Source organism: Monodelphis domestica, chromosome 2 (genome assembly GCF_027887165.1).
Source record: "Monodelphis domestica isolate mMonDom1 chromosome 2, mMonDom1.pri, whole genome shotgun sequence".
Lineage (NCBI taxonomy): Eukaryota > Metazoa > Chordata > Mammalia > Didelphimorphia > Didelphidae > Monodelphis > Monodelphis domestica.
This window is the reverse complement of record NC_077228.1, coordinates 293,086,017-293,109,080: the sequence shown is the minus strand read 5'-3', so window position 1 is coordinate 293,109,080 and position 23,064 is coordinate 293,086,017. Positions and strand designations below refer to the sequence as shown.

At 34.2% G+C, this 23,064-nt stretch overlaps 1 protein-coding gene across 12 annotated transcripts in view; it reads right to left on the bottom strand.

Moving 5' to 3' along the window:
- Positions 1 to 23,064, bottom strand: part of CD2AP (CD2 associated protein) — a 192,871-nt gene that overhangs the window by 45,275 nt on the left and 124,532 nt on the right. For all 12 annotated transcript variants that reach the window (XM_056818371.1, XM_007484044.3, XM_056818369.1 and 9 more), the window contains 3 exons: positions 16,845 to 16,881; positions 2,373 to 2,544; positions 1,806 to 1,948 (listed from right to left, as the gene is read on the bottom strand). In XM_056818371.1, the coding sequence (XP_056674349.1) occupies positions 1,806 to 1,948; positions 2,373 to 2,544; positions 16,845 to 16,881 (352 nt within the window). The remainder of the gene's footprint in view (positions 1 to 1,805; positions 1,949 to 2,372; positions 2,545 to 16,844; positions 16,882 to 23,064) is intronic.

Genomic DNA, 23,064 nt, shown 5'->3' with positions numbered 1-23,064 from the left:
TATCTTGAAAAATACAATCACATTCTTGACAGAGGGGTACTGGAATTACAAAGAGAAGGCATTGTAGGTTAAGTGCCATATTAACTAACTTGGTAGAATTAACCAAGAAACCTTATGTAGACTCTGAATACTTTCCCAAGCAAATCATCAGAATTTGAAAAAATAGGGGAAAAAGTTACATTAGAAATAAAAGATACTCAGAGACTCTATTAAGTTCACTTCTCTGAACCAAAAGTAAACAAAATTCCTTAATTAATTTATATACTTTCTTGACCTTCAAAATTAGATTATGAGTTTGAGTATCAAAATACTATAAATTTATCTTTCAATGTACTTCAAAATTATAAATGAATAAGATTTCCTTACATAAAGAACATAAAAGCCATGGTAAAAATATATATTAAAAAAAAAGAAAAAGAAAAAGAAAGCAGTTCCTATTTTAAATCAAAAGTTAGTAGGCAAGGAAATTCTTTTGTTGGAAAATACCCTGGGTTTACGTTTCTAAAACCCGAGTGTTCTAGGTAATCCTCTAAAAATTATAAATTCCAGTGACCAAACTAATTTTCACTGGTAGATGTAGTTTCTTCATTCAAGTTCCCTATATCAATAAAATCACATCACACCTATTCCTAATATGTCTTGCCTAATCCTTGGGGGAACAATGTAAACTTGGGAGTATTCAAAGGTTTCAAGCATTTAACACACGGGGCATGGTTACTAAAAGGAAGGGATCAGGTTACTATTTGAGAATAGTCTAAGAATTTAAAAAATCAAATTATGATAGCAAGTATAGTATAGTATAGTATTACAAAACAAAACAACATGCACAAATTTACAAACAAAACAATAATATACCATACTTTTACTGAGGTCAGTAAATATAAAAGGCAGATGAAGCAGTAGCAGAAAAAGGACTGAATGGATTTATGATATCTTAAAACATTATTGTTATGAACAGGTTAAGTGGCTAAATCATGCCATACCTTTGTTGTCTTATATGAAAAGTGAAAGCACCATCACTTTAGTTATATGATTGTAATGAAGAAAAAATATCTGTGGTATGCTTTGAAAAAGTAAAAAGCAGCATACAAGTACAAAGTGCTATAAAAAAGTGGTAGCAGTGATATGACTGATAGAACTATATTAGTGAAACACAAATCCCAGATTTCAATTTCCAGTTTTGTACCTCAAAACTAAATAGGGATGGAAAAGGACCGGAAAAATGTACAGAGCAGGGTCACAAAGATGAACAAGGTTTGAAGACCTATCTCTAAAATAAACAGATAAATAATAAGTATCAACTTATGAGGAAAAGGTGATGAACAATATTCTCAAATATATAAAAAGTCTTTATTCTAGCTTATATTTAATCAAAGATACAGTGTAAAAAGAAACTATCCTAAAATAAAGCAGGGAGAAATCAAAATAGTATTTCTTAAAGCTAATAATGGTGTTTAACACTGAAAGAAATGACCAATAAAATGTGGAATTTCTTTCAATGTATTTTAAGAACAGTTTGAACTCTACTCTCTCTAGGATAGCTGTAGTGGTTTAAGAGAAGTGCTCTCAAAAAATCCCTTGCAGCTAAGAAACACAGTGGATCATCTAAAATCATTTAATTCATTCAGCTTCAGTTTAATTTCACTTTTTCAGACTACATATAATAGGAACATGGTTAAAAAGCCTGAATTCCACTTTACTTTTTATACTAAAATCACATGTAAAGATCTATATATGTCAGGAGATTAATAAGAAATATATTCACAGCTTTCAAAATGATAAGATTATTCTTTTTGTTAACTTACCGAGCTCTTTAGAGCTTCTTATTACATATGAATCTAGGTCTATTGATTTTGGTCTAGTAGGTACTTGTTCAGAATCTAACTTTGGTTTCAATACTGGCTCATTTTCTGTCTTTGGCAGGAAGGTAGGAACTTCCCCATTGAACCTGAAATGAAGAACCAGAGAGACAGAATGATTATTTAACATGTCCAAAATGAAAACTTAAATCGAGCTAATATTAATTTAGTGAGGTTAATATAAATCTTTAAAAAGTAAATATGCATTTATGTATAGTAATTTGCTTTTTCTGACAGCTAAAATATTTGAAAAGCATTGATAATTTATAAAAATAAAATCAAGATTTATTTTTAGTCTTTCTGTTCTAAAAAACTTTATATGTATATCATAAATATGGTAAACAATATTATCACAAAGGTATTAATATTTACATTATAACATGGAAGATAAGCTCAATAAGATTAACATTTTGCTAAGAACGAAACAGAAAACAAAATCAGTAGAGTTACTTTTTAAAAAAGGACTCAATAATGTAAATGGCAGAAAAATTAATTTAAAATGAAATGGCTTACTTAGAGATAGAAGGTGGTGGTGGTGGAGGAACTGGTTTTTCTGGTCGCTTTGGGTACATCATCCCTGAGGATCTTAATAAATTGTTGGATTTGTTAGGAGGTGTAGGTTTTTTGGGTGGTACCTGGGGAGCAGCTGGCTTTGAAAGTTTCTGTTCCATAGTTGACTTTTCATCTACACAAAGTTAAAATAAAAAAAGAAACATAATCAATAATAGGTTTTCTGAGAACTTACATGTACTTGTACATATTTTCTATTTACCTACTTAATTATATAAAGGCATATACACACAAATATACATACATATATACGTCCACATATATAATTTATATAACATACAAATTATACACACATATAATGTATGTGTATGTATATGTACACAGACATACTTTTTCCTGGGAGGATAGGCAAAATTCTTCAGATTGATTGTAGACTTAATTTAGGAGGTTCTGCAATATCTTAATATGTATTACTATGATATTATTAGAATGGTGAAATCTGCTAAGAAGAGTATTTTGAATATCTCACCATATCTTCCTTTATGTGCAGATGTATGTACCCAATGAGAATATGAATCTGCAACTTGTCCTATTTGAATCAGTACTTAAACTTGACACATTATAAATGCTTAGTAAGTGCTTTTTTTAAACATTCATTTAAAGATAGGGAACCCTTTTTCAGCTTGGACTATGTGCTAGATTTCCTTCACCACAGTGATAAGTATCTTTCACAGCAATGAGTACCTCTGTGAAGTGTGCCTCCCTTTTTTATGTTTCCCTTGATCTGAATGACCATAGTGTTAATTAAATTAAGAGCTCTCTTGCTCTATTTCCCCTTTTAAGAAATCAAATATAATTTTGACACATACAAGAAGATACCTTATGAAAGGATAACCTTTAAGGTAGTATCTTGCTCTACTGAATCAAATTATTTGGGGAGGGGGTGTGATTAAAGTAATAATAAGAACAAAAGGTATCTTGTATTGTTGACATCTATTAATCAAATATGATACATGTGATCTGCTGTGGAATATCATTTTTGAAAGCCTACTTGATGCTTCTCTTTTATTACCCTTAACAATGAGTTGTTATACATATGGACGATTCTCATTTAAAAATTTATATAGGTAGTAAAAGAGACATATTAATCATTCAATGAATATTTTTTCCTAACTCTTTTAAGTGATAATATAGCAAGTCCAATCAGTTTAACATGCCCTTGGTATTATCCTCTCTTGCTACCCTAGAATCAAACCTTTAATGTGCTCAAAACTGTAATTGCCAACATAGATTTCTTCTGTATATGCTTGATTTCTCTCATCTTTACTTCAATATAATTTCTATTTCTTCAAGTTGTAAATTTTATGTTAAGAATTCAGATGTGATGTCTTCCATTGTCTTTGATGGGGAAAAGAGTTTGCTATACAAATACCATATTCATCTTTTATCCATTTGTAGTCCTCCCACTTTCATCCTTAAATAACTTTGCTTAGTCAGTCTCTGACCAACTTTGTTTCATTGCTTTTTGATCTTTTGTGACATAACATTGCTTATAATTATTTCCTATTCTTATTTGTAAAATTTTATTTTATTCTAAACTTGTGTTGTTCTTGGCTGCCTATCAGGCATAGAAATAAGGGGTCTAGAGCTCTTTTAATTTCCTCATTAAAACAAATTATTTATCTGTAAGAAATTTGTAGGTGTTGTTGATATTCTTTCCTCCATTTGTTTCACATTTATTTGAATTAGTAACTTATTCAAATAGGTCAGTTCGAACTTCTAGCTTTGTATCAAATTTGATAGAATTCTAATAAAGCTATGGTGCCTGATTGTACAGGAAACTGATTGAAAAATGAATCAAAATCACACACACAAAAAAATAAAAACCAAGAATGTTTTAATGTTTCAGTGAATACATGACACATCAGAATAATGCTACAAATTTACAAAGCACTTTTCAACTACACATTTTATTTTTTTAAAAATTCAGTTATCTCCCAATTGATAAGTGGTCAAAAGATGTGGACAATTTGAGATGAAGAAAGGAATGAATCAAAATCGCAAAAAAAAACCCAACCTAAAAACCAAGAATGTTTTCATGTTTCAGTGAATACATGACATATCAGAATAATGCTACAAATTTACAAAGCACTTTTCAGTTATCCCCCAATTGATAATTTGAGGATGAAGAAATTACCATATTTAGGCATGTGGGGGAAAATGCTCTAAATTACTGTTTAGAATGATTCAGAGATATCATCTCACACTTATAAGTTTGACTAAAATGATAAAAGGGCAGTATGAAAAATGTTAGAGGATATGTGGAAAACAGAACACTAACATGTGGAACTGAAAATTGATCCAACCATTTTGTAGAGCAATCTAGAATAATGGCCAGAGTTATAAAATTATGTATACCCAATAATGTTAGAACCAATAATATCACTGTTGAGTTTACTTTCTAAAGAGATCAGAGAAAAAGGAAAGGAATGTTTAGGTTCAAAAATATTTGTAGAAATTCTCTTTGTGGTGGCAAAGAACTGGAAACTGAAGAGAGGGCCATCAGTTGGGGAATGGCTGAACAAGTTTTGGTATATGATTGTGAGACCTATATGAAATAATGAAGAGTGAAATGAGGAGAACCAAGGGAACATTACATATAGCTACAGAATTAATATTTGAATACTAACTTGTGAATGTCCACCGCCAGAGAAAGAACTGAGAGACATGAAAGACATGATTTATACACATTTTTTTGGTCAGTTGATCCCTTCTTTGTGTGTGGGGAAGAGAAGTAGGGGATAAGATGCTTTAGAATTAATTTTGTACAGTACAAAAAAAAATTCAGTTAAGACTTAAAATTGTGGTTGAATTGTGTTCCAGCACTATTTTCTTACATATTCCCTTTTTGTCATCTTCAAGTAAAATATCATGTTAAATAAATATGAATAAAATATCTAATGCCTACTATGAAGTAATGATTTCATTCCAGAAACAAATATATATAAATCTGATTAAAATCTTAACTTATTTTTTACAGCTTCAAACACAAGAGGCAGTATAATGCAGCAGATAATCAGCCTTGAAGCCAGATAGAAATGGATGTAAGTCCCACCTCTGTTAAGTACTGGTTGTGTGGTATTGGTCAAAGTTACTAAACTGCTGGGTAGACTAGGGGAGATCTAGTAGTTCTAAAACTACTCTTCTTCACCCTTCTTTTTCAAAAACAAATGATATAAGAAATGAATGGTATTTTCCATTTGAATGAGACATTAGCACACAGTTATCTCCCTCTCGCTCCTCCCCCCTCTTCTCTTTTCCCAGTTTCTCCTCTAGTCTCTCTGACTCCAGTGGGAAGACTAGGATACAATGAATGATTCTGGCATCTTTCAATTCTAAGCTCTAACATTTTAGGGAAAGCTTGCATGAGCAGCTTTCATGACCAATGGGAACAAAGAGTTTTTTCCACCCATTCTAGTAGGATACATCCCCTTAACAAACCAATGGGTTAGAAGCTTGTTGGTTATGCTTTAGCTCTTCTGCTAAAATGGTTTATTGTGAGAATCAAAAGGAACAATCAGATTCTGTTTTGTGCTGCCACATCTCCATTTTGTTGTTTTTATGTTTTTCATCAAATGTAACAAGCTCAAGAATAACTAGAATTTACATAGAAAAAAAAGATTTAAAAGATTTGCAAAATGCTTTAGAAATATGAGCTTATTTTACCCTCACAACCACCAGGGGAAGGAAGTAGGCATTATTGTTATATCCATTTTACAGCTAAAGAAACTGAAATAGAAGCAACTGAAATGACTTGCCCAGAATCAAATGTCTATTAAAGTATCTTAAGTCAATTTAACCACAAGTTTTCCAACTCCAGTGGCTCTTTCCACTCACTATACCACTTCACCACCTTATATACTGTGGAACCTCTTGAGACTGAAAAAAAAAATAACTCTCCTCTGCAACTGAAAGCATACAGTGGCTTCAAACTTAAATGCTGCCTAGACAAATTTAGGTCTTGGCAGCAGTTCTCTAGCCACAACTTCTTCAATTTTTTCCTTGAGCAGAGGTAAATGAACAGCAATGTTGCAATGGATGTTTCTAATCTTGGAGGTAAGAACTAGGGAGTTGGAGGTTGAGAGATCTAGGTACACCTCAGGCAATGAGCTATGTAGACTACATGAAATTTCTCTTATAGTTACACATTAGCTTTTCAGCTATATGAGAAAATGATCAGCAACCTTTGGCTTGGCTTGCCAATACTAGTTACCTCAAGAGACATTATACAGTATAGATGTACTTCGTGGCCAGTGGGGAAAGGCAGATGACACTTGGTAGCTTAAATGCTATCACACTGACTGCTGAAGTCATTCCTGATGATGGTTGATTTGTAGGCATTAGCAGCCTCAATGGTTGAGAGCGGAGGTCAATATCAAAAAATAATTGTAGAAATGCAAGAAGGGCAATCATAAATCTCTGGCTTATAGTACCTTTAATTGAAGTGATAAGGCCCCCACATTGCTACTAATACACCACAGGGTATAAATTCCATAACTGCCTTCAACTCAAAGTTGAATCATTAGGAAGTGCCTTACTTTCTAACAACAAGAAGGAGATGAAAACATCTATTTGCATAACTAGATTGTACTTTTACAGAGAAAGTGGGAAATATGTCTGTTGAGACCTATAAAGGTACAAATACAGTATCACTTTCTCCCTTCCAGGGATTCCAAGCAGACAAAAAAGGGAAGCATTTCTGGTTTGTGAGTTAAAAGTAAGAACCAAGAATGTATTGGTAATGACCCTTGACCTGATTAGAAGGAAAAAGGTGAAGACCCTCTTGATTAATTTACTATAACTGATCCTGACTCATAGTAAGGGTCAGCAAGTGTGTATATCATCTTCTGTGCTGTGCCACTGACGGTTCACATGAAATAGATTATGAAGAACAAAAAGTTGGTCCTTTCCAGACTGGGCAGACAAAGACAACAAATTATGGTATCCAATGTCCTCAATAATCACTTTTTCTTCTCTATATACTAATTCTCTTCTAGTGTGGCCTTTACTAATTTTCTTATATTATATCTTGGCATCTTTTGGTTTAGGTTTTTCTTTTCCACTTCTAATACTTCCTATTCCAGGCTTCTTACTTTCCCAAAGTCAGAGATGCCTAGTAAAAAAGATCCTAAGGATATTTAAAAAGTGGAAAATATCATAGGAGACTTTTAGAACCATATCACTTAGGGGTAGGATATGGTAAGAGGTATATCTGCTTCAGGTAAATTAGGCTAGTCTTTCCCTAAAAAAATCAAGAAAGCCATCCCATATACTTAATTAGTCCGTGGAGCTAAAGGTTAAGCTACTGATATAGGTTCCTGGCTGCCTAAGGATATAAAGAGATGCCATGCAGCAATGCACCTTTCTTATTTCACTATCTCCTTATGGCTACAAGGGAAGTGGTGTCCACCTAAACTAATGGCTGTGTCTAAATGGCCTATGAATTTCTTAAATTTTTCCCCAGTTATGAGCCTAGAACACTAGACTGGCTAATCTTAATGAAACTTAGTTTAGAGAACCATGGGAGAGAATATGGAATGAAAATAAAAGTGCCAGAGGCTGGATATATAGCTAAGTTAATGGGCATGACATGAATAAATCTCCTTAAAACAAGACAAAGAAGGAATAATTAGACAGGTAAGAGAATCAAGAAGGAAGAGTGCCTTAAAAATATAGAGGAGATATTCAAAAGGAGAAGAAGGGTCAAATAATAGAGAGATCACAGGAAGGATGATAATTGAGAAAAGACCTCAGCAGTCTCCTCAGCAATTAGGAGATCAATAGTAACTTTGAAAAATGTTTTTAGTTGAATAATTAGGTTTGAAAGACACTGTAAGAGATTTAAAAGAAAACCAGAATAGAAGAATTTTAGCTAAGAAGGGGAAGAAATATATAGAATTCTAACTAGGAAGATTTTAATGAGGGTTTTTAAAGAAATGGGGGGAAATGAATGTATGGTAGGCAGTAGTGAAAAAAACAACATAATGAAATAATGAATATTGATAAAGTGTGCAATCTTCTGCAGAAGACAGGAGAAGATGAGATCAAGGTTAGACATAGAAGGGCTGGCTTAACAAGGAGAGGAGTCATCTCTTTGTCAGAAATTAAGACAAGGAAGAGACAAATAAAAATTAAATCAATGAAAAGATGGGGAAAAGAAGGAACTTAGGGTAAATGGCCTCAAGTTTTTCGGTGAAGTATTAAAAGAGTTTCTCTGAGAAGGGAGGGAAAAGAGGATGTGCTGTGGAAGATATAAGTAGAGAAGGTTTGATATTGGAATGGTACATGAAATAGAGATGCAATTAGAAAGCAGAAAAACTATCTTGTTTAAGGGAGGAGGCCCAGCTAAAATAAAATAGCATAATTTTATGGTTGACTCAGCCCAAATTTGAGACTTCTAGTTGTATTCAACAGCACTTAAATAGTAGCAAAGGAGGCAGAGAATAATTTAAGAGTTGGAATTTGCTAAATGATCACACTAGTACAAATATCAATGGTATTAAAATGGGTCTTGATCAATGACACATGTAAAATCCTGAGGAATTGCGTGTTGACTATGAAAGGGGGCTTGGGGAGGGCTGGGGAAAAACATGAATCTTGTAACCATGGAAAAATAGCCTAAATTAATTAATTAAATAAGACAAACAAACAAACAAACAAAAAAAGTTTGGACAAGGAGAGCAAGGGATTCAAGAGCAGATGGTAGTATAGAGCTAAACTGTTTCGCCAAGAGGTCAATGATGGGAATCAAAACAGTATACAGTCAGAGTAGCAAGGTGGCACAGTGGATACAGTGCTGGGTCTGGACTTAAGAAGACTCATTCTCTTGAGTTCAGATCTGGCCTCATATACTTATCACTAGCTGTGTGACACTGGGCAAGTCACTTAACCCTGTTTGCCTCAGTTTCCTCATTGGTTACATGGGCTGAAGAAGGAAATGGCAAACCATTCCAGTATCTTTGCCAAAAACAAAACAAAACAAAAAACCAAAATGAAGTCATAAAGATTTAGACATGACTGAAACAACTGAAAAACAATAGTCTCAGTAAGGGTGACTGCCCACGAAAGCACTGAAAGGTTGAGAAATTGTAGATCATGGTAAATACTTGTACACGACAGCAAGAACAAGAGTACAACCATCCCTGTGTATAGTTGAATGTGGAGAAGTCATGGGAGTTGAACAGACTGTGTAGAATGGGGAAGTTATAGCTTAAGGGAATATCAATAAGCAGGATGAAGTTGTCTAACATTTTGAAGAGAGTAGTTTTGTGGTGTAGATCAATGTTCTATTCTCTTAAGCTTTCCCAATCATAAATATTCCAACACTAATGAAATTATACATCCTTGCAGTAGTAAGCTATTTTTTCCAGCAAAGAATAAACTTACCCTTTTCATCAAACCTAGAAGAAAAATGTTTCTTCCCTAAAGGCTCAGGCTTTGGAGCTAAAAGAAAAACAAAAGCACTAGAACATTTCTTTGACTGTTTATAACAGTAAAGCATAATGATTCTTCCTATATCCTACAACTAAAATAAGAGTTGAGCTAATAACTGAACAGATGCATAAATGAATATCATTAAACAATAAGGCAGAATACCCAAGTTCTCTCTAGGACTGACTGCCATTAACTAGTTCAATAACCTCAGCCAATTCACTTTTCCTCTCACCAACTCTGACAAACAATTATTGATCTTAGTTGAAGACTAAAAGTTGCAAAGAAGTTAGATGGGAATCTGGTGGTCCTGCCTACTATAAACTTTAAATTACTCCACCCTACTTAAACCTTAACTTTAGGGGAAGATAAAGTTGTCATCTCCTGATTGAACAATGAAGGTACTTAGTTCTCACCTTATAGTGAAACTAGAACTTTAATCTAGATCTATTTTTAGTATCCTAATACAAAAAGGTGTTAAGTAACTATAAAGGTTAAATTAATCACAAAAAGGTCAAGTAACCAACAAAAGGTGATCTTAACAAAGAAGTGTGAAGTAACTCTAAAGATATAATCTAATAAAAAGAAGATGAGAAATAGGAATGGGCATTTAGAGGAGGAGACACAAGGGTGAAAGGTCTATATATTTGGTTCCATTGCTGTCTCTGGGAGGATCTTGATTGGAAACACTCTCTTTCTCTTATTGGCGGTGGAGAGTTAGCTGAGAGGAGCTTGCTGAGCCTTTCAGCATCTTCGCGTGACTACAAGCTATTGTTCGGTTTGGTGGTGAGTTTCTGGCTGAGTTTTCCTCATTTACTTTCCAACTTTATCCTCTTAGAAACCTCTAATCTTCTTCAGAGACCTAGAGGCAGGAATCTTTAAATTTCCCCTGGCACAGGCCATACGGGAGAAATCCTGTATCCCCTTCCTTCCCTCTCCTTAATTCCTTCCCTCTATATTAATTAAATTACCATAAAAATACCAGACTGACTTGGGTATTTTATTTGGGATTTCCCCTGGCGACCAATTAAATCTAGATTTTAAGTCACAACTCTAAATTCATCTTTACACCTACCCACTTTCATACTGGGTTTTACCTAGATTATATATCAAGTTTAATCTCATTCTAATGCTATCGGTTAGTTGTAAGTTTGCATCAGCTCTGTCTGATAAGGCTTCATAAAGCCTAAGAACTGCAAGATTCAGAAGTGGAAGAACTATGGAGAAATTTACAATTCAACTAATAATTAATAAAGTCAAGTTCCAATTATAAATTTAGATGCACTAAAGTAACTTACTTAAAAGTTTTAATTTAAAAGTCAAAAGTCTGTTTCCTTGTACATATAATAGTCATTGGACAAGCTGATCACTAAAGTTTCTTCCAGTTTTTAAGCAACCTGATTCCATAATAATTCAAAACTTGTTCTTCAGAATTGAGTTTCACTATTCATGTACATCATTAGAGGTTTATTCAGAGGGAATCTAAGGAACAATATTTCTCTACATGCTAATAATTCTAAGAAAAAGAAAGAAGAAAAAAAGAGAAGAAATAATTCTAAGAAATTAATTTGAAATCAGAACTTAAAAAATGAATCAGGGTACCTTCTGAAGAATTCAGTTTCTAGGCACCCAAGTTTCTAACACTGTAAATTAATGGCTTAACCTTAGTCTCATTAATCCTTGCTAATCTATATAAAGAAGATTAGATGTAGTAACACTAAGACAATTTGAATGAAAAGACATGATGACAAATCATCCAAATAAAATTTGAATAACAAAGACTTCTAGAATATAGCTTGAAATTTACCATTCAAAACTAACTATAACAATTTCCATTTCCTTAGATTCTAAGAAGCCTACTTTATGAAACCATTTTTTAGAATCTTTTTTTAAGTGGTTCATAGTATCAAGAAAATTAAAGGACTCAAAGACTATCTAATCCAAACCACAAGTTTTATTAAGTGAAATACTTAATTTCATATTGTAAATTAATAAACTATCATTCTGAGTCATACATTAGTTCTATTAAGTTGTTATTGTGATAAGTTCTACAGAGCCTCATAAGTTCTGGATGAACAACTATTAAAATTGAGTTTTTAACACACCAACTAAAACCTAATCCAGTCATATTAAGAAATAATACTTAGGGAGGAACCAAGCTTAGCAAAAAAATAGTTAAGTGGTCTTGATCTACCCCCTATTTCACATCCAAGTTCTCTCTTTACTATGCCAGAAAAGCTTGTTTATTGCATAAGCAAACAAATCATAAGACTGAGAATAATATAAACTAAAATGAATGACATGTTTTAAGGCAATCTCATCTTGAATCAAATCTTCATGTTCCCCCTAGCCTTGCATGATGCAGGGCTAAGATTCCCTGTCTTTGTCTGCCTGTGCAGACATATCATAAATGCTGCCAGTACAATTATATCATTAGTATTTTCCTTTCTATTCTAACTTTCCTTTGGTCCAGATTCCCTTTTCTGATTTCCATCTCCTTAATCCTCACAACTCCCCATGCCTCACTTTCTCTATACCTTCTTTGTTCTTAGTTCCACTTAACCCAGTCCCACAAAGCCAAGCAGCAACTGACTTAAGGTTAGTCATTAGCTCAGGCTTGATCATCAACTCTACAAGGGTGATAGTAGCTAATGGAGTAAATTCTCCTCACTAAGTAATGATAGAAAACAAGGAAATACAAAAACTAGTCTATGTATTGTTGGCAAATGGAAGTCTTGGGGCAGACAGGCCCAAACTGAAAGGAAAGATCTGCTAGACAAAAGATCTGTGATCAAGCTAGAAAGCAAGGATGACCAAGTTTCAGTGCTGCAACAAGCACAGTGATTCTATGATTTAGTCCTCACTCCCATTAGCTTCTAAGAAGTAGATTACAATAAGAGCTCCTCTTTGACAAAGAAGAAATATTGTGGCATTTAGCAAGAAAGTGACAACCATTTCTTGACCCAAACCTCCCATAAGACTGTAAAATAAAGGCAAAATTAAGTGGATCAATTAAGTTACCTATAAAGTTTTGCCTACCTCAAAATTTCTATTATTCTTTATGTAGCAGGCTAGCCTTTTAGAAAATGTATGATTTTAAGGACAAGGAGAAAGTTCTAGACACAAAGGAATTAATTGTCCACCACCACTCCCAATCTCCTGGCTATCCAGAATTTCTCTTACAGGAGACAACAGCTATTACAGAACATTTATAAATCATAGCATCTTAAAGTTGTAAGAGAGTTCACCAAGTGCAATCCACTTATTTCAAAGACAAGAAAATAGAGACCCAGAAGAGAAGTGATTTGTCAAAGATTGCATAAATTGTGTGAAACAGTAGATAGAACAAGTACCTAGAATCATGAAATATGAGTTAGATTCCTGGCTCAGACATACAAGAGGTGGAGAAGTCATTTAATCCTTCAGTTTTCTCATTTATAAAATAGTAACAATGGTACTTGCATAGCCAACTTTATAGTGTTGTCCCTAAAGAGGGTCTTTATGTTGACCATATGTTTTGTTAGTATTATTACCAAGTAGAAGAGCTAAAATTGAAATGTAGGTCAATATTCACACTCAACACTCTACTATGTTTAAAATGTTATAAAATACATATAAAGGTTTACTAATTTCAAATTTTAAAGGAAGATATCAGAACCATTCCTGTTTGTTAAAAGATACAGAATGGTGAATTCTATCAAACATTCAAAGAACAGCTAACTCCAATACTATACAAACTATTTGACATAATAAGCAAAGAGGGAGTTCTACCAAACTCCTTTTATGACACAAACATGGTACTAATTCCAAAGCCAGGCAGGCCAAAAACAGAGAAAGAAAATTATAGACCAATCTCCCTAATGAATACAGATGCAAAAATCTTAAATAGGATACTAGCAAAAAGACTCCAGCAAGTGATCAGAAGGGTCATCCACTATGATCAAGTAGGATTTATACCAGGGATGCAGGGCTGGTTCAATATTAGGAAAACTATCCACATAATTGACCACATCAACAAGCAAACCAACAAGAACCACATGATTATCTCAATAGATGCAGAAAAAGCCTTTGATAAAATACAACACCCATTCCTACTAAAAACACTAGAAAGCATAGGAATAGAAGGGTCATTCCTAAAAATAATAAACAGTATATATCTAAAACCATCAACTAATATCATCTGCAATGGGGATAAACTAAATCCATTCCCATTAAGATCAGGGGTGAAACAAGGATGCCCATTATCACCTCTATTATTTGACATTGTATTAGAAACACTAGCAGTAGCAATTAGAGAAGAAAAAGAAATTGAAGGCATTAAAATAGGCAAGGAGGAGACCAAATTATCGATCTTTGCAGATGACATGATGGTCTACTTAAAGAATCCTAGAGATTCAACCAAAAAGCTAATCGAAATAATCAACAACTTTAGCAAAGTTGCAGGATACAAAATAAATCCACATAAGTCATCAGCATTTCTATATAATTCCAACACAGCTCAGCAGCAAGAACTAGAAAGAGAAATCCCATTCAAAATTACCTTAGACAAAATAAAATACTTAGGAATCTATCTGCCGAGAAAAACACAGGAACTATATGAACACAACTACAAAACACTTTCCACACAACTAAAACTAGACTTGAACAATTGGAAGAACATTATTAACTGCTCATGGGTAGGGCGAGCCAATATAATAAAAATGACCATCCTACCCAAACTCATCTATCTATTTAGTGCCATACCCATGGAACTTCCAAAAATTTCTTTTACTGATTTAGAAAAAAACATAACAAAGTTCATTTGGAAGAACAAAAAAGATCAAGGATATCCAGGGAAATAATGAAAAAAAAAATACAAAGGAAGGGGGCCTTGCAGTCCCAGATCTCAGACTATATTATAAAGCAGCGGTCATCAAAACAATCTGGTACTGGCTAAGAGACAGAAAGGAGGATCAGTGGAATAGAGTGGGGACAAGAGACCTCAGCAAGACAGTATATGACAAACCCAAAGATCCCAGCTTTTGGGACAAAAATCCACTATTTCATAAAAACTGCTGGGAAAATTGGAGGACAGTGTGGGAAAGAGTAGGTTTAGATCAACACCTCACACCCTATACCAAGATAAATTCAAAATGGGTGAATGATTTGAACATAAAGAAGGAAACTATAAGAAAATTAGGCGAACACAGAATAGCATACATGTCAGACCTTTGGGAAGGGAAAGACTTCAAAACCAAGTAAGACTTAGAAAGAGTTACAAAATACAAAATAAATAATCTGGAATACATCAAATTAAAAAGGTTTTGTACAAACAAAACCAATGTAACCAAAATCAGAAGGGTAGCAACAAATTGGGAAACAATCTTCATAAAAACCTCTGACAAAGGTTTAATTACTCAAATTTACAAAGAACTAAATCAATTGTACAAAAAATCAAGCCATTCTCCAATTGATAAACGGGCAAGGGACATGAACAGGCAGTTCTCAGCCAAAGAAATCAAAACTATTAATAAGCACATGAAAAAGTGCTCTACATCTCTTATAATCAGAGAGATGCAAATCTTGCATCTCTCGCAACCTCACACCTAGCAGATTGGCTAACATGACAGCTATGGAAAGTAATGAATGCTGGAGGGGATGTGGCAAAGTGGGGACATTAATTCATTGCTGGTAGAGTTGTGAACTGATCCAGCCATTCTGGAGGCCAATTTGGAACTATGCCCAAAGGGTGATAAAAGACTGTCTACCCTTTGATCCAGCTATATCACTGCTGGGTTTGTACCGCAAAGAGATAACAAGGAAAAAGACTTATACAAGAATATTCATAGCTGCACTCTTTGTGGTGGCCCAAAATTGGAAAATGACGGGATGCCCATCAATTGGGGAATGGCTGAACAAATTGTGGTATATGCTGGTGATGGAATACTATTGTGCTAAAAGGAATAATAAAGTGGAGAAATTCCATGGAGACTGGAACAACCTCCAGGAAGTGATGCAGAGCGAAAGGAGCAGAACCAGGAAAACACTGTACACAGAGACTGATACATTGTGGTACAATCGAAGGTGATGGACTTCTCCATTAGTGGCAATGCAGTGTCCCTGAATAATCTGCAGGGATCTAAAAAATACTATCCAAAAGCAGAGGATAAACTGTGGGAATAAAAATACTGATGAAAAGCAACTGCTTGACTACAGGGGTTGAGGGGATATGACTGAGGAGAGACTCTAAATGAACACTCTAATGCAAATACGAACAACAGGGAAATGGGTTCGAGTCAAGAACACATGGGATAACCAGTGGAATCGTGCGTCGGCTATGGGAGAGGGAAAGGTGGTGGGAGGGGGGGCGGAGAGGAAAAGAAAATGATCTTTGTTTCCAGTGAATAATGTTTGGAAATGACCAAATAAAATAATGTTTAAAATTTAAAAAAAAAAATAAATAAAAATAAAAGATATGGAATGTCTAAAGGGGGTTGTGGAGTGGGAGTAAGGATGGAGAAGATATATGAAATAAGAGCAGAAAGGGGCAGCAAGAGACATAAAGAAGAATTTCACAATTATGTTGTTCCTAAAATAGAAGATATGCCTAGTGCTACTTAATATTCTGTTTGGCATCGTTTTTAGAACTATTATGACAGAACTTGATATAAAAAGATATAAGACAAAGTATTACAGGAAAAATTCCATAAGGCAGAGAGTATCCACTAGTGTTGTTCAGAAGGGGTCATCATATCACCAAGAAAGAACATGCACAGTAGAGAAAGTTTGGTGGTAGCAGATGGTCAGGCAAATTTTAAAATTATCTATAAAAGGCTACAAATTTTCTACATACTTTTCAGAGATTTATTGATTCTGTTAGAAAACATGTTATTTTAATGAGAAGAATAGAAATAACGATTTAAAAAATACATATACTATGCCTTTTGTCTTTTACACTATAAAAGATGAAAAAGAATGATTTTTTTTTTGTTTGTTTTGACATACCTGGTCCCTTGGAAGGGGGTGGTGGCTTCTTTGGTTTCTGTTCAAACAAAATAGTAAAAAGTATATTAGTACTTGACATTTTTTATTAAAAGTTTTAACAATTCTACCTTTTATCAGAACTGGAAAAACTTACTCAACTGGAGAGCTCCTAAAAATTACAAAGTGAGACTTTGCCAACTGAATGATCTTATCTTCATCAAAATTCAGTTAGTGATTTCAAATTTAGATAGATAAGCCAACAAAAATAGGAAAGAATAGAATAAAAAAGACTGTCCTACTTTCAAGTCAATAATCATGAAACTAGTGGAGTAAAAAACCCTCTGCATTCTGAATTCTCAATTTCCAAGTACCATTTCATCTCTTGAGATGATATGAGCATTTCTTTAAAAAGCCATGTATAACAATGAAATTTCAAGAAGGTGAGAATTCTAACAATAACTGGTAGCATAAAGCAAATATAATCTATATTCAAAAGTATGTAGATTTCATATCATCATAGCAAGAATTAATTTTTCAATTTTTAATTCATTTAGCTACCAAGTTAATGGAACCCAAAAATAAATGCTTCAAGAATGCTTTTAAAAAAAAGGTTTAAGGTAGGGGTTTAAAAAAAAAAAGGTTTAAAGCAAAAGCTCAGATTTTTATTAGATCTACACAAATTTTGCAGGTTCCTTAAGTAGACATAATTTTCAGAGGTGTTTCATTAAATTAAAAAGCAAAAAAACAAACAAACAAACAAACAAAAACACTACAAAGATCAGGGATTGATTTCCCCATTACACCATGCCAGTACTGGCACATTTGACAATTCCTTCTCTCCTTACCCTACCCTAGCATAAATAAATAAAGAAGTGAAATTAGTCATCCATCTCAATTTCTCTTCCTTTTTGGTTCTCGCATAGGTGTAGTAATAGATTTTAAAAAGAGAGAAGAGAAAAGATGAGATATACCAGATATATTAAGAAGCAAAAGGGCATAGAAATGGAAGCTTGCTTTGGAGTCAAAAAGACTAGTTATCTAACCCTGGGAGAGCTGCATAACTCTCTCAGTAGCCCTGGCAACAAAGAGTCTTAGGGTTGATGATACCCTTGGAAAGAATCGAAGGCTAGAGGATTAGGAGATCACAGTGAAAATGAAGACTAGGTCTAGGAATCACAAAGTGAAGGAAAACATGGAATGACCAAAAAGTTATGATCAGAATAAGGAATACCAGAGTATGATTACACAAGGAGAATATCTGTGGGTTATGTTGATTCAAGGTATATCACCATACTCGTGGGTAGACAAAATAGAACAAAGGAGTGGGCCATGGGAACTAAGGAGACACTAAGGAGACATGCATTATGGGAGTGGCCTAATGAGGGTTTGGGTAGAAACAATCTAGGCCAGACACATGAAAATACCAAGGCAAGATGTTGGGAGGGGAGAGGGAAGGAGGAAGGGAGGGAAGGAGAGGGAGAGAGAGAGAGAGGGAGGGAGGGAGGGAGGGAGAGGGAGAGAGGGAGAGAGAGAGAGGGAGAGAGAGAGAGAGGGGGGGGAGGGAGAGAGAGGGAGAGAGAGAGGGAGAGAGAGTCTTGATTACTAAATCTTGTTTTCTTGCCCTCTACTCTTTGATAATCATTGTCATCTTACCATCTAAAATATAACTATCAATGTTATTGATAGCTTTTATTTCTTTATCTGAAAATAATAGGCAGTTTTCAGAAGAACAAATCAAAATTATTAATAATCACATGAAAAAGTGTTCTAAATGCCTCCTGATTAGAGAAATGCAAATCAAAACAACTTTGAGGTACCACCTCACACCTAGGAGATTGGCCAATATGGAGGCCAAGGAAAGTCATAAATGTTGGAGGGGAAGTGGCAAAATTAGGACACTAATAAGCTGCTGGTGGAGTTGTGAATTGACCCAACAATTCTGAAACGCAAATTTGGAATTATGTCCAAGAGTGTTTCAAAGATTGCCTGTCCTTTGACCCAGCCACAGGAGTGCTGGGTTTGTACTATAAAGAGTTAATAAGGAAAAGTACTTGTACAAAAATACTTATAGCTGTGCACTTTCTGATGGCAAAAAATTGGAAAACAAGGGGGTGTTCATCAACTGTGGAATGGCTGAATAACTGTGGTATCTTATGGTGATGGAATACTATTTTTTTTTAACTCTTACCTTCTGTCTTAGAATCAATACTGTGTATTGGTTCCAAGTCAGAGAGTGGTATGGGATAGGCTATGGGGTTAAATGACTTGCCCAAGGTCACACAATGGGAAGTGTCTGAAACCAGATTTGAACTGAGGACCCCCCATCTCTAGACCTGGCTCTCAATCCACTGAGCTACCCAGCTGTCCCCTGGAATAATGAACTGGAAAGACCTCTCAGAATTGATTCAGAGCAAAAGGAGAAGAAAGTCTGAGAGACTGATCCATTGTGGCACAACTGAAGGTAACAGACTTTCCTACTAGCAGCAGATGCAATGACCCAGGACAATTCAGAGTTATGAGAAAGAACTCTATCCACATCCAGAGAAAGAACTGTGGGAACAGAAAAACAGATCAAAAACATATGATTGATCATATAGTTCAATGGGGATATAATTAGGGTTTTGGCATTATGGAATTACTATTGCAAATATAAATAATATGTAAATACATTTTGAACAATGATACATGTACAATCCAGTGGAACTGCTTGTCAGCTCGGGGGAGGGAGAGGGAGAAGAGAGGTGGGAAAAATCATGAATCATGTAACTGTGGAAACAGTCTAAATAAATAAATAATAATATGAAATAGCACTATCAAGACTGGAAAACAACATGAGTAATGTATATTTGAGTTCTGATTACCTATTTAAACTTAAGTTTATCAAAGTATGTTACCATAATAATGTATTTGCATTTTAAACCTTTAAGCCCTACATGTAGATTCTATCATTTGAATATGAGAATAGGGATGATCTTACTATTCAATTTGTATTCCCCAATGTTGAGCATAGTGTTTTACATATAGTAAGCACTTAAATGTTTCATTCATTAAATTTGGAATTTTTAAAGCTCTTGATAACTTGGTCCCAACTAAACTTTCCAGTACAGTAGGGCTTGTATCCATGGGAACTCTGCTCTGAGACATGGTGAAACTAAGGACATAAGCGAACACTTGCTAACTTCACATATAACAGGATTTTCTTGTAGATACATACTTATAATAAACTTTAACTGATAAATTGAACATTAACATTAAATACAGTAATAATAAAGTATATTGTATATTATAGTGCAGTACTGTACAACAGTTCCCCTTATCAGTGAGAGACACCTATTATGCTCTCTCTCTACTTCTGACCCTCCACAGTCTCCCACTACTCCACCAAAAAATAAAACAACAACCCCCAAAATAATAACAACAAAACACCTCCAAGTGAAAGCATAAGAACTGACACAGTTTCCTTTTCTGTCCCACTTGGAGGGAACTACCATACTCTGAAATTCAGCTATTTTTAACCCCTACTTGCAGTTCCTCTCCACCTTCCCCATTCCTTGACATTTTTATTGACTGTCCTTGACTCATGAAATGCTCTTCCTATCCTTTTTGTCTCTCAAGTTTCTCTGACTTACTTTAAGGCTTAGTTCAAATCCAACTGTCCACAGGAGGCTGTTCTTTGACCTTCTACCTCTAATATTAGTGCCATTCCACTGAGATTAGCTTCCATCTTCTTGGGTATTAATCTTACCTGTATATAGTTGTTTGCATACTATCTTCCCAATTAGAACATAAGCTCCTAGAGGGAAGGGATCATAATTTTGCTTTTCTTTATATCCTCTGTGCTTAGCACAATTATAGTTAATGCTTAATAAATGTTTTGTGAATGACTGATAAAAGACTAGTTATAATTAAGACATGGGAGAACACAAATGGGTTGGTTTAAAAACCATACAAATTGGCTGAAAATGTTGGTTAAGTGATAGCTATTTGTAAAGTGTTTTGCAAACCTTAAAGTTCCATATAAAAGCTAACCATTATTTAAATATGAGGTTTGGATTTGTCAGAGAGCCATAAAAAAAGTAAATCCTAAAATTATTCTCTAGAGTACCACAAGGGGGTAGTATTGCACACTTTCCTCTCATTTTATGTGCATATACAAAGTCTGATAAATTGATTTCTGGGACTGTTTACTTTTGTCTTTATGTACTAAGCACCTAGCACAGTGCATAGTAGGCACTTAATAAATGCTTGCTGACAAATAAGCTGCAATTCAAAAATGAGTTTTTATTGTTTTATAATAAAATCAGAAGCCATTAAGAGCTCAACTTGTAATCTCGAATGGAATTGTTTGAAAACATAGCTCAAGTTAGCCTAATTTATTAAATTAGAGGACATTAAATACGAATTCCTTTTTGTCTCCCTTATTCTTTAACTCTAAACCACTAGTGATCCTCCATTCTCTATTCCCATCTCTGATTAGAGGTAGGTGCTTATAAACATACTCAAATCACTAATTGTGTTCTCTAATCCTTAAAAAATCCTTTACTTGATCCTACCATCCTTTAAAGTTTTCCTTCTTTATCTTGCTTCCTTTCAAAGCTAAATTCCTACCCCTCACTCCCCCTCCAAAACCAAAAAATCGTCTGTAAATGCTTCTCGTATTTTCTCTCCTCTCACTCATTTCTCAGTCCCCTTTAATAGGTAGTCTCAGGACTCAATAGCAACTACTCTGTCACCAGCAATCTTAAATGTAAAATCTGATCCCTGTTTTCCAGTGTTTCTTTTCATGTGTTTCTGTGATGCTGTTCTCTCATATTTTATACCACCTAAATCTGGTTCTTTCCTATAATTCTACTCCTTAACTGTAAATATATATTATCACAACTCTGTTCTAGTTCTTCTTTACATTCTCTTTCTTGGTAATTTCATTATCTCCCATGAAGTTAAACGATCATCTTTATGCAGATGATTTGTAGACTTTCTGCTCTTCTAACAAATGTCCCGAAATCCAAAAGGCCTATAAAAAAAATCCATCTTTTCTTCAAATCTGTCATCCTTTTTTCAGCTTCCAGATATTTCAGCTGAGGGAACCACCATCCTCTTAATCTGCTAGTTTCACAAGCTTTGGGTCCTCTCTGACTATTCACTTTCTCTCACAGACCATATCCAATTAGTTTGCCAAATCTTATTAATTCTATATCCACAATATGCTGGGAGATAGGTAGAACATATATTCTTATTCTCACTTTACAGATAAGCAAATTGAGGATCTCAGCAGTTATGTGCTTTGCCCATGGTTAAAGAAATCTGAGGCAAGATTCAATTCCCATTCACCTGACTAAATCCAGCACTCATCTAGTATACCTCAAGTAGTAGTTTAAAAAAAAAAAGTAATAGGGAAGAGAGAAGAAGGAAGAGAGGAAAAGAGGGAGAAATGATTTATTTAGTATTGACCACATGCCAGACACTGTAAAAAGTGCTTTATAAATATTGCCTCAGTTGATCCTTTCAGTAACTCTGGGAACTCGGTTCTATTATTATCCCAATTTTAAGCTAAGGAAAATGAGACTGAAACATAAGTGACTTACCCAGAGTCACATAGCAATTAAATGTTTGAGGCCATATTAGAACTCAAATCTTACAGACTCTAGCACCCTAGCACTCTCTCTATTATGCCACCCACTTTATACTTACTATGGAAAAGCATATAGCTCCCGAATTTCAAAATTAAGGCTTTAATAGTCTATCAGGATTTTTTTTATAGCCTTGCCCTTTTCCCATAAATGGAGAAAAATTAATAGCATCAAATAAAGATCAACTAACTTAGGTATTTAAATAAAACAATTCCAGTGTTTTTCCTGACTATACCAATAGGTTCTCTAGGACAGATGTTCTTAACTTTGGATCTATGAAACTTACTTTTTAAAATACCTTGAAAAATATATTTCAATACATATGGTTTTCTTTGTATACAATCCTATGTTTTATATATTTTAAATAGAAGGAATTTGTCAGTTTCATCAGACTTCTAAAGGGATCTTGAACACAAAAAAGATTAATGAGTTCTGACCCAGTGCATTTAAAATGCTTTTTATTTGCAGTAATTTCATCTGCACCCAACTTTCTAAGAACATAATAGCTATGTAATGTGAGATGATGCATTACTATTTAAAACAAAAAAGAAAATCTGAACTTTTCCCTTGGGAAAGAAAAATAGTGAAATGGGAAAACATCTAAGAGTTTA